Source organism: Penaeus vannamei, chromosome 42 (assembly GCF_042767895.1).
Source record: "Penaeus vannamei isolate JL-2024 chromosome 42, ASM4276789v1, whole genome shotgun sequence".
Taxonomy (NCBI): Eukaryota; Metazoa; Arthropoda; class Malacostraca; order Decapoda; family Penaeidae; genus Penaeus; species Penaeus vannamei.
Window position 1 is genome coordinate 3795277 of NC_091590.1, and position 12500 is coordinate 3807776.

General features: G+C 41.9%; 2 protein-coding genes across 2 annotated transcripts in view; one reads left to right on the plus strand and one right to left on the minus strand.

Moving 5' to 3' along the window:
* The window catches only part of LOC113817496 (uncharacterized), a 3721-nt gene extending 1341 nt beyond the window's left edge, over positions 1-2380 (plus strand). The window contains exon 2 of the mRNA XM_027369567.2: positions 1-2380. This exon is cut by the window's left edge and continues 923 nt beyond it. Within this exon, the coding sequence (XP_027225368.2) occupies positions 1-1531 (1531 nt within the window). The 3' untranslated portion in view covers positions 1532-2380.
* A 1295-nt stretch (positions 2381-3675) lies between these two features.
* LOC138860605 (uncharacterized) overlaps positions 3676-12500 on the minus strand; it is a 20772-nt gene continuing 11947 nt past the window's right edge. Inside the window, exons 6-11 of the mRNA XM_070118466.1 lie at positions 10737-10849; positions 9024-9197; positions 7676-7887; positions 5658-5875; positions 4728-4975; positions 3676-4328 (exon numbers count right to left, since the gene is read on the minus strand). Of these exons, the coding sequence (XP_069974567.1) occupies positions 4109-4328; positions 4728-4975; positions 5658-5875; positions 7676-7887; positions 9024-9197; positions 10737-10849 (1185 nt within the window). The 3' untranslated portion in view covers positions 3676-4108. The remainder of the gene's footprint in view (positions 4329-4727; positions 4976-5657; positions 5876-7675; positions 7888-9023; positions 9198-10736; positions 10850-12500) is intronic.

The window sequence follows — 12500 nt, forward strand, 5'->3', positions numbered from 1 at the left end:
CTCACCGAAGGGCCTTGTCCTCATCATCAACAACCTCGAAGGATGCCAAGAGGACGTGAAGAAACTGCAGGAAATCTTCACTCTGCTTGGATTCAACGTCCTGCCGCCCCGTGAGAACCTGACGAAGCCGGAAATGGAGGAAGCCTTCAGCACTTTTTCTGAAATGCCACAATACGACTCAGCTGTTGTTATAATCTACGGGAGAGGCTTCGAGGACTGTATAGTGTCTGGGGATGGCAAGGTAACAACTTTCCTGGAACTCATAAGGACCTTTAATGATTTGAATTGCCCGAATTTAGCCGGAAAGCCGAAGTTGTTTTTCACGAATACGTGTTTTGTGGGTGGCATCACGACAGAAGAGGTAGAGGCCGCTCGAACGGGACAAGCTGCTGAATTCTGTTACCGAAGCGAAGTGGCAGAGCAAGCTGGACTGTGTACTGACGGCGGCACTGACCTAGACGCGACAGAAGGCACAGTGCTTCCTGCTGAGCGCGACATCTTTCTGCTAAGCGTAGAAGTGGACGGAGAGTGCAAGCAAGGTTCACTATTAACAGAAGCCTTATACCAAGTCCTTATCACGAACGCAAAGGACAAGGAACTCATGGCCCTCACTAAAATGATTCTGCGGAGGCTAGACGACCTACAGGACGGTAATGGAGGCGAAGAGCAATATTATCACGAGTTAAGGACCTACAAATTCCAGCGCGATTACTACTTCAATCCCCCGAAATTTGTGTCGTCACCAGACACTCCTTCTAAACCCCGTGAGCTGACGATTCCAAAAAGCTGTTTCTCCAAGAAGGTCAACGTGAGGCAGGTGAAACAGCCCAAGAACACCCATTCTGATTACAGGAACTGGTCGAGACCGCATGGCTTGGCCCTCGTCCTCTCCTTTGAGAAATATGAGAGCGAAGAGCTGCCGAACTGTCCATGGCGTCAGTCCGTTGCGAAGATGATGTCCGATCTCTACTGTGGTCTGGGTTACAAGACGGAAATATGTAGTAATCCAAGCATCGCCGAAGTCAAAACCCGTCTGGAAGAATTTTCAAAAAGACAAGAACATGCAGACCTCGATTCTGTAGTCGTTCACATCCAAGGGCTTGGCAAAGACTGTGACACCTTCCACTGCACCGACGGAGAGCTTCTTCACCTGTCGGACGTCTTTTCCCACTTCACGGACGAGTCTTGCCCAGCTCTGAAGGGAAAGCCCAAGTTATTCTTCCTCCACATGACGGAGACAGAAAAGTGGGAAGGTCCGAGCAACAGCCCGGGGAAAGACCTGAGGGACACCTTTATCGTTCGCCTGACAACTGAAGTGTCCGAAAGTGGTCTTCACCCAACCGCAGGCCTGTCCGCCTGGAGGAAGGCAGTCGAAGAACATGCTCAGGACCATCACCTGGAGCGCCTGATTAGCAAAGCTGACACGTACCTGCATGAAGGAGCCTCGACTGCCAGCATGCCCGATGAATATTTTGCCCGCGAGTTTTGTGCTGGGCCTAGAAAGCTCTTTTTCAATCCCAGCAAAGTGTGATCTCCCAGTAGTCCAAAGTGAACGGTGCTTATATTAATGTTATTTTGAGGGCGATATTTTCTATCTGTGATGGACGGTCACTCTTTGATACGCAATTTTGACCAGTTTGAAATTCGCCTTCCGCCACTATGCCAAATGATCTCAAAGAACAGTAGACTAAATAGTGATAATGATTGTAAATAGTGATAATGATTTAGTTTTAAGATATTTATTTATGATAAACAAAGAGCCATCGCCATAGATGGCAGGAAACATTTTATATGCATGATCCTTACCAAAATTACATACACAGTGTTATCAAAATAATCTGATGTAAAAGTATACATGAATCCATTTTAAAAACAAGATACACAGGATAACACGATCCACTTAAAAGATGATGAACGAACCGATTTTAAACAAATATTACACTATAAGATCACATTTGTTAATTTATTCCAATAATTAATCGATTTGCAATGTCACCTTATCAGTGGTATTGTATTGTTTGATATTAAGCGTAATATTTAAGATATGAGAAAGTAATCTCTCCTTTGTATAAAATGTCTTATTCAGGGATACTGTATTAAGTTACTATCTCTCTCTCTCTCTCTCTCTCTCTCTCTTTCTCTCTCTCTTTCTCTCTCTCTCTCTCTCTCCCCCTCCCCCTCCCCCTCTCCCTCTCCCTCTCCCTCTCCCTCTCCCTCTCCCTCTCCCTCCCTCTCCCTCTCCCTCTCCCCCTCTCTCCCTCTCTCCCTCTCTCCCTCTCTCCCTCTGTGTGTGTGTCTAAATTTTAAAATCTTATATAATAATAATATTAGCATGGGATGTCAGTTTCCTGTGCAATGACAATAAAAAAAAATAACACAATCTCTTTTATTTTTATTCAACAGATATGTATAATGAATACAACATCGATACTTGTCAATCGCTCAAAATAATGATGATGATGATGATGATAATGATGGTTATGATGATAATGATGGTTATGATGATAATGATGGCTATGAGGATGATGACGATGATGATTATGACATCAATAATAAAACAATTTAAAAAATATTAACAGCAATAATAATAATAATAATGATGATAACAATGAAAACAATAATGATAATGATAGTAATTAAGATGATAACGATGCTGATGTTCAGAATTATTAATTATTGGTATCATGATCATTATCAAAAAATAGATGAGATGATCATGGTTATTCTTATTACTAATATTGTTATTATGCTTATTATCATCATCATTATTGCCATTATTGTTATTAATATGATGATTATTTTGATAATTATTATTATTAATATTATTATTATCATTATTTGTAATATTTTTCCATTATTATTATTATTATCAATATCATCATTATCTTCATATCTACTTGTATTTTTCAATTATCTTTATCATGATCATTATCATTACAATTGATCACATTTACCATTATTATTATTGTTATTGTTATTAATATAATTATTATTAGCAGTATCAATTATAGATATATTAATAACTATCATTATTACAGTCATTATCATTACGATCATCATTACCATTATTATTATTATAATTATGATTATTATTATTATCAGTATCATTATTGTTATTATTATTACTGTTATTATGATTATTATCATGAACAAGATTATTGTTATCATTATCATATCATTATCACTATCATTATTGTGATTATTATTGCATTTATCATCATCATTATTATTACCGTAATTATTATCATCATAATTATTATTATTATCATAATTATTATTATTAACACTTACCATTATTATCACCACAGTTATCAGTGTTATTAACATTGTTATTATCGTTATTATTATTATTGTTGTCAATATCATTATTATTATTATTATTATCATTACCACCGTCATTATTATTATTATTATTACTATTATTTTTGATGCTGTTATTTTCATTGTTATTGTTGTCATTGTCATTATTACTATCATTATCATCGTCATCATTATCATTATTAGTGATAATAATGATGCCAATGATAACAGCAATAATCATAATAGTAATGATAATGATAAATTATTATTAACATTGTTTTACCATTTTCATTATCATCAATAACAATAATAATAATAATAATAATAATAATAATAATAATAGTGATAATAATAATAATAATAATAACAGTGATATACAATAATAATGATAATAATAGTGATGATAATAATCATAATAATATGATCATAATAATAACAATATTGATAATGATGTTCACAATCATAATAAAGATAACCAGTATGATATTCAAAACAAAACTGAACACCTGTGCTCCTATCATACCTGTTGGCGTGTAAATATTATTATTATCAAGCTTATACAAAGATAAACAACTCCAATTAATATTTTTTCCTCGAAGCAGCGTGAAGACCATCTATTTCACCTTTATTGCCGGGTAACATTAGAGCGTTATTAGCATGGCCATTTCCCGTCCTCTTCGAATGGATCGCTTACCCGCTTCTTTCCTGCCTTGTAGACAAGTGACATAAGAGTGATATTGGCAATTTTCTTCGATTTCTTTCGGATCGCCTGGAAACGCCCTTCCACCCACTCATCACAAGACCGATATTAGTACATCCCTATTTTATGGGACCACCTCTTATGAATCGCCCTTTCGGACAGGAGGCATAAGAGTGATATTAGCATGGCCATCCCCAGCATGAGGAAGGGCGTGGCGACGGTTGCCAGATGTATAGCCTCGCTCTCCGCCTGGTTGCAGTCGGGTAAATTTGGCGCGAAAAGTCCTTCCCATCTTTTCAAAAGGCCGGTGGATCGCATCTTCAATATGCTGTCCAAAATATACGTAAAAGAAAAAGGCGAAATGCAGATAAGCGAAAATACAGATGATATATATAAATACAGGTTAATAGAGATTAAGAAGAGGCTTTAACGATCTGTGATAAGGAGGGTAAGGCAGATAGGGAAAATACAGGTAATATATATAAATAGAGGTTAATAGAGATTAAAAAAGGTTTTTATTAACTGTGATAAGGAGGGTGAGTTATGAGTAAGGAAAAATGAGGGAAAGAGATGAGGGAGGTGGGGGTGGAAGAGGAGGAAAAAAGAACAAGAAGGAGCAGAAGAAGAAGAAGAGGGACGAGAGAGGAAGCAGAGGGAGAGGACGATATATATACACACACATACATATACACCCCCCCCCTCCACCACCACCCCCCTCAAAACTCACATGCTATTGAACAGGGCCACGAAGGGCGCCCCTTTCCTGACGGCGAAGGCGCTCTGGGACGGGAAATACGCTTGGGACATGAACACCAACCGGCAGTCCTGGCCGTGGTTGTCCCTCAGGTAGGATATGGCGTCCAGGAACACGTAGGACTCCTCCAGGACGCGGCCCATGGCTTCCTGGCGGCTCTCCGGGAGGTCCTCCTCGACGATGGAGTGCCACACCCTCTGGTACTCGAGGTTGGCCGAGTTCTGCGGTATGGGTTGGGAGAGGGAGAGGGGGAAGGGAGAAGGAATTTTTTTTTTTTTTATATGTTTGTTATTCTATTATCCGTTGTTTATTTAGTTTGTTCTATTTATTTATTCATTCATCTGTTTGTTTGTCTACTGCTACTACTACTACAAGTACTACTACTACTTCTACTTCAGCTACGAACACTACTACTACTACCAATACTACAACAGCTACAACAACAACTACTACTATTACTACTATCATTCCTACTGCTACTACTACTACTACTACTACTACTACTAACACTAATAATGCTATGACTACTACTAATACTACAGCTACTACTACATCTACTACTACTATTACTACAACTACTCCAACAACTCCTCCCACTACTACAACCACAGCACCTACCACCACAACTCCTATCAATCACCTTAAAATACTCCGTGATGGCCGACCCCTTCACAAAGCCGAGCTGGAGACTTGGGTGTCTTTGGACGTCTGAAATGGACTGCTACTACTACTACAACTACCATTACTACTGCTATCACTACCACCACCACCACCACCACCACTACTACTACTACTACTACTACTACTACTACTACTACTACTACAACAACTACTACTACATCTACGACTACTACAACAACTCCCACTCCTCCCACTACAACTCCCACAACTCCTATCAATCACCTTAAAATACTCCGTGATGGACGACCCCCTCACAAAGCCGAGCTGGAGACTTGGGTGTCTTTGGACGTCTGAGATGGACTCGATGTCGGGCAGCGGAGGACCCAGAGCGAGGGAGGACACCAGGACACACGTGTAGTAGGCTTGCAGGAGGACTTGCAGTTGCAGGATGGTGAGGAGTGCCAGGCGGCTCGGGAGCATCTTCAGGTCGATCTCTGTGCCTGGGAGGGTTGTGGGGGGGGGGGCGGGTTTGGTGGTGTTGGTGGTGTTGGTGTTGTTGTTGTTGTTGATGGTGGTGGTGGTGGTGGTGGTGGTGGTGGTGGTGGTGTTGGTGTTGGTGTCGGTGTTGGTGTTGTTGTTGTTGGTGGTGTTGTTGTTAAAGTTGTTGTTGTTATTGTTATTGTTATCGTTGTTGGTATTGGTATTGTTGTTGGTGTTGGTGTTATTGTTGTTGGTGTGGTTATTGTAATTGTTATTGGTGTTGTTAGTGAGTGAGTGGGAACGGGATGGGGGTATTTGGGTGTGGGGAAGGGGGTAGGAGAGGTTGGGGAGGGAGGGGAAGGGTGTTTGTAAGGGGGGAGGGGTATTGTGTATGAGGGGGAAGGGAGAGGAATAATGTGTGAGTGTGTGTGTGCGTGTATGCGTATGTGTATGTATGGGAGAGAGAGAGAGAGAGAGAGAGAGAGAGAGAGAGAGAGAGAGAGAGAGAGAGAGAGAGAGAGAGAGAGAGAGAGAGAGAGAGAGAGAGAGAGAGAGAGAGAGAGAGAAAGAGAAAGAGAAAGAGAAAGAGAAACAGAAAGAGAAAGAAAAAGAGAGAGAGAGATAAAGAGAAAGAAAAAGAGAAAGAGAAAGAGAAAAAGAAAGAGAAAGAGAAAGAGAAAAAGAGAGAGAGAGAGAAAGAGAGAAAGAGACAGACAGACAGAGATAGACAGAAAAAGAGAAAGAGACAGACAGACAGAGAGAGAGGGAGAACCATCCATTACAATCAAAAATCCATTTCTCAACAATATACACACAAACCTCTTTAGACCCAATTTTGCTAGCGTCCCTTACATCATTCCGACGCAGTGCTGTCGTCATTACCAACCAAAGTCACTATAAATGCTAAATAAACATTACCAAGAATCTGGCAATCGATACCAAATTGAAAAGAAGAAAAAAAAAGAGAAGGAAAGGGATAGAAAAGAAAAGAGAAGGAAAGGGAAAGAAGGAAAAGAAAGGGAAAGATGAGAAATGAAAAGAAAAGAAAAGAAGAGAGAAGAAAAGATGGAAAAGAAAAGAAATAAAAGAAGAGAGAAGAAAAGAAATCAAAAGAAGAGAAAAGAAAAGAAATTAAATGAAAAGAAGGAAAAGAAAATGAAAGGAAAGAAAAATGGAACAAGAAAAGAAAAGAAGAAAAAAGAAAAAAAAAGTAAAAACATACATACACGTACATGTACATTATAATTACTGAGTTAGATGATTACCAAATATCGATATGTACCTTTTTACCTTTTCGCTATTCCTTCGTCAGGGTATGTTATGACGAAGCAATAGCGAAAAGGCCCTCGACATATTCGTGTGTTTTCTTGTTCTTCCCGTCTTCGTTCCTGTTGCAATTTATTCGACATAATTTCCACACAGGGGTATCCCATACTCGATCAAGGTTTATATAAGTACTGATAAATACTTTGTACTAGATCACCATCAAAGACCTGAGCCCTCTGCATATGTATATGTATATGCAGATGTGTTTGTGCGTGTTTATGTATATGTGTGTGTGTGTGTGTGTAATGTGTGTGTGTATATGTGTGTGTGTGCAGTGTGTGTGTGTGTGTGTGTGTGTGTGTGTGTGTGTGTGTGTGTGTGTGTGTGTGTGTGTGTGTGTGTGTGTGTGTGTGTGTGCGTGCGTATATGAATATATGTGTGTGCGTGTGCGTGTGTGTATATGAATATATGTGTGTGTGTTTGTGTGTGCGTGCGTGTATGTAAGCACTTACAAAGACCTTATACTCGATCTCCACGATTCGTCACCTACGTACTCTGACCGCAGAGAGCGCCTGTGACGGCAGTGAAGGCTTCCCCGAGGGTCACCTTCTCCTCCACCGGGACCAGGACGGAGGCGAAGTAGAGGGCCAAGATGAGCAAGGGCGTGAGGACGAGGAGGACCTGCCACACCTCGACCTCGAACTCCTCCGTGTAGGCTGACCAGACGCGGTCGTCGTTGGTGGGGCGTTTCATGACCATCTTGTATCTGGAGGGAGGGAGGGAGAGAGGAAGAGGGAGGATGAGTAAGAAGGAGGGGGAGAGGAAGAGGAAGGGAAGAGGGAGAAAGAGAGAGGAAGAGGGAGGATGAGTAAGAGGGAGGGAGAGAGGAAGAGAAAGAGGAAGGAGGGAGAGAGAAAGAGGAAGGGAGGAAAAAGGATAAGTAAGAGGGAGGGAGAGAGGAAGTGGGAGGATAAGTAAGAAGGAGGGAGAGAGGAAGAGGAAGGGAAGAGAGAGACAGAGAAAAAGAGGAAGGATTAGTAAGAGGGAGGGAGAGAGAGAAAAAGAGGGAGGATAAGTAAGAAGGAGGGAGAGAGAAAGAGGAAGGGAAGAGGGAGAAAGAGAGAAAGAGGAAGGATAAGGAAGAGGGAGGGAGAGAGGAAGAGGGAGGATAAGTAAGAAGGAGGGAGAGAGGAAGAGGAAGAGAAGAGGGAGACAGAGAGAAGAAGGAAGGATTAGTAAGAGGGAGGAAGAGAGAAAGAGGGAGGGGGAGAGAAAGAGGAAAGGAGGAAGAAGGATAAGTAAGAGGGAAGGAGGGAGAAGGAGGAAGGGAGGGGGAAGGATGAGAGAAAGGGTGTGTGGGAGATGAGTGTGAGGAAGGATAAGTAAGGAGGGAGAGAGAAAGAGGAAGGATAAGGAAGAGGGAGGGAGAGAGAAAGAGGAAGGATAAGGAAGAGGGAGGGAGAGAGAAAGAGGAAGGGAGGAAGAAACTTAGCCCATTTACCCCAATGCCTCCCTCCCCTCCCGACTCTTACCCCAAAATCTAGTTCCTATCCCTACCCTCTATCCCATCAACCTTTCCCCTTACCCCTAAACCCCTTTCCCAAGCTCTAAACCCCTAAATCCCCTCACCCCTAAGCCCCCTTCCCCTAACCCCTAAACCCCATTCCCCTTACCCCCAAGTCCCTTATCCCTAACCCCCCTAAGCCCCCTCCCACAACCCCTAACCCCCCTTCCTCTTCCCCTCCCCCAACCCTTAATCCCCCTTCGCCCTCCCCCAACCTTTAAACCTCCTCCCTCTTCCCCCTTACCCCTAAACCCCCTTCCCCTTCCCTTCCTTTTCCCCTTAAACCCCCTCCCCCTCACCCTCACCCCCGCAACACCCCCCCCCCCCCTTCAACGCACTCCGTATGCAGAACCGGCAGCAGGAAGTCCACCGCCGTGCTCCGCTGGAACGTGACGTCAAGGGAGGCGACGGCGATGTCAGCTTTGCCGTTCACGATGTCTCCGATCATGCCTGTCCATCTGCCGTTCACCTTCCCCCCCCACTGGCCGTCGCGGGTGGGGTGGCAGGTGTATCTGGAAGAGGGGGAGGAGGAGGAGGAGGGGTGGTTAAGAAGGGGGGAAGGGGTAGGGATGGTGAGGTTTTGTGTGGGAGAGTGGTGGGGAGGGGGTGGATAGGTGGGGAGGGGGTGGTGTGTGGGAGGGAGGGAGAGAGAGAGAGAGAGAGAGAGAGAGAGAGAGAGAGAGAGAGAGAGAGGGAGAGAGAGAGAGAGAGAGGCAGAGAGAGTGAGAGAGAAAGAAAGAGAGAGGGACAGTGAGATAGAAAGAGAGAGAGACAGTGAGATAGATAGATAGAGAGAGAAAGAGTGTGTGTGTGCGCGCATGTGCTTGAGCGTGCGTGCGTGACCAAGATTTTGCACTTCTTCCCACATTAAATATTTCTCTCCTTTAAAATGTACTTCGCAAACACCATCTATTGATTTCATTTCATTTCTCCAACCCATGAAAACGTACTTTCTCCCACATATTTACTGAGGCTGACTGATGACCGTGTACTTCTCTTGAAATAATTCATTTCTCTAACCCATTAAAAGTTACTCATTTTCCGCCACATATTTACAGAGGCAGACTGATGACTGTATACTTCTCATAAAACAAAAAACAAATATAGTGCTTTAAGGGAGAAGAAACATAATTGCGATTGACCCAAGATTTTTTCTCAAAATAATTAATTGATCATAAAGTTTAAGTTGAATGTCTTTCTTCCAGGAAGAAAATGGACGAGGAAGTGTATACGTACACAAACATATGCATACAAATACACATATACATACACATACACATACATATATACATATACATACGCATACGCATATACATACACATACACGTATACATGCATATATACATACACATAGACATAGATATACAAGTATACATATACATATACATATACTTCCACATACACATACATACACATACATACACCTACACATACACATATACATACACTTACACATATATAAACATACACATACATACACATTCACATACATACACATACACATACACACATATACAAACACATACACATATACATACACTTGCACATATATACGCACACATACACATATATACATACGAATTAACATACACATACACATACTCATAAACATAAATATACACATACAGATAAGCACGAAAATACGTATACAAATGTATACGAAAATTATATATATATATATATATATATATATATATATATATATATATATATATATATATATATATATATTAAACAAAACAAAACAACCACATAAACAAAAACAAACAGAATAATAAATCAACAAACAAACACATAATCAAAACAAAAAACGCATAAACAATACAAAAAAACGCATAAACAAGACAAATTGACTAATAGATCAACAAACAAACAGAACTAAATCGACAAACAAATAAACAAACAATAAACAAAAAGCAAACAACCAAAAAACAAATCAACAAAAAACAAACAAAACAAACAAACAAAAAACAAAAAAATCAACAACCAACCCAACAAACACAAACAAACACAAACAAAGCAACCAAACACCAAACTGGAGAGCGACTCACGTGAAATTGGTGACCTCCTGCAGCTGGCGAAGGACGTGACCCAGGATGCCTTTGACCTCAACCGCCGCCGCCCCGTCCGAGGTCACCGGCTGCAGGACCATGCGGGGGGGAGCCTGGAAGGGGGGGGGGAGGTAGAGGGGGTATATATATATGGATAGATAGACATATAGATAGATAGACATGTATATATGTGTGTGTGTGTGTGTGTGTGTGTGTGTGTGTGTGTGTGTGTGTGTGTGTGTGTGTGTGTGTGTGTGTGTGTGTGTGTGTGTGTGTGTGTGTGTGTGTGTGTGTTTATGTATGTGTGTATGTGTATATGATTTTCTTTAAAAGATGAAATTCAAGGAACGGATTTTTCTGCTTCAAATGGTTAGAAATCTCATCTCTCCTCCTTTCTTTCTATCTTTCTATCTCCTTATCTCCCTCATTCCCTCCCTTCCTCTCTCCCTCTCTTTCCTTCTCTCTTCCTTCCACTACCTCCCTCCCTCGCTCCGTCCATCCCTCTCTCCTTCCCTTCCTCTCCTTCTCTCTCCTTCTCTCTTCCTTCCACTATCTCCCTCCTCTCACCCTCCCTTCCTCTCTCTCCCTCCCTTCCTCTCTCTTCCTTTCACTATCTCCCTCCTCTCACCCTTCCTCCCTCCCCCTTCCTTTCACTATTTCCCTCCTCCCACCCTCCCTTCCTCTCTCTCCCTCCCTCCCTTCCTCCTCTCTCTCGGACTTGCCAAATATCTTTATTACAACCTCGATAATTTCATATCCTCCCCCCCCCCCCATCCCCGGCACACAATAAGTACCACAACCGCTCTTTTTTGCTTCGCAGCAAGTTAGAAGATCCGAAACACCTTTTATTGACATGAAATCTTGATAAGGGATCGTAAACCTTCAAGAACTCTAAGTACGTAAACCTTCAACGACTATAAGTACTATGAAAGGACTATAAATACCATGAAGAAGGGAAATGAAATCTTGATAAAGGATCGTAAACCTTTAAGAACTATAAGTACCATGAAAGGACTATAAATACCATGGATGAGGGAAGATGCTTTTATGTCTGACGAAAATACGAATATAGTAGGTGGGCGGGGAGTGAGGGAGGAAGGAAGGAGGGGGAGGGAGGAAGAGAGAAAGAGAGATAGATAGATAGAGAGAGAGGGGGGGGGGGAAGAGAGAAAGAGAAAGAGAGAGAGAGAGTGAGAGAGAGTGAGAGAGAGAGAGAGAGAGAGAGAGAGAGAGAGAGAGAGAGAGAGAGAGAGAGAGAGAGAGAGAGAGAGAGAGAGAGAGAGAGAGAGAGAAAGAAAGAAAGAAAGAAAGAAAGAAAGAAAGAGAGAGCAAGAAAGAGACAGACAGATAGACAAGACCGGAGAGAGAGAGAGAGTGTGTATCAGACAAACAAACAGACACACAGACACAGAAAGACTAACACAGAAAAGAGAGGGTGGAGGAAAAAATGGGATATGATATGGCTCTCATTATCGGTTCAAATACGTGTAGACCCCCCAAGGCTCTCTGTAGATTATGATATCAGTTATGATATCAGAGGCGAAAGTTATAAGTGTGCGTGTCTGTCTGTCTGTCTGTCTGTCTGCCTGTCTGTCTGTCTCTCTCTCTCTTTCTCTTTCTCTTTCTCTTTCTCTCTTCCCTTCTCCCCCCCCTCTTTCTTTCCTTCTTTCTTTCTCTCTCTCTCTATCTCCTCCCCTCCTTCCCCCCCCCTCTCTCTCTCTCACTCTAAATAAAGCATGATGAAAAAAAATACCATAAAATGCA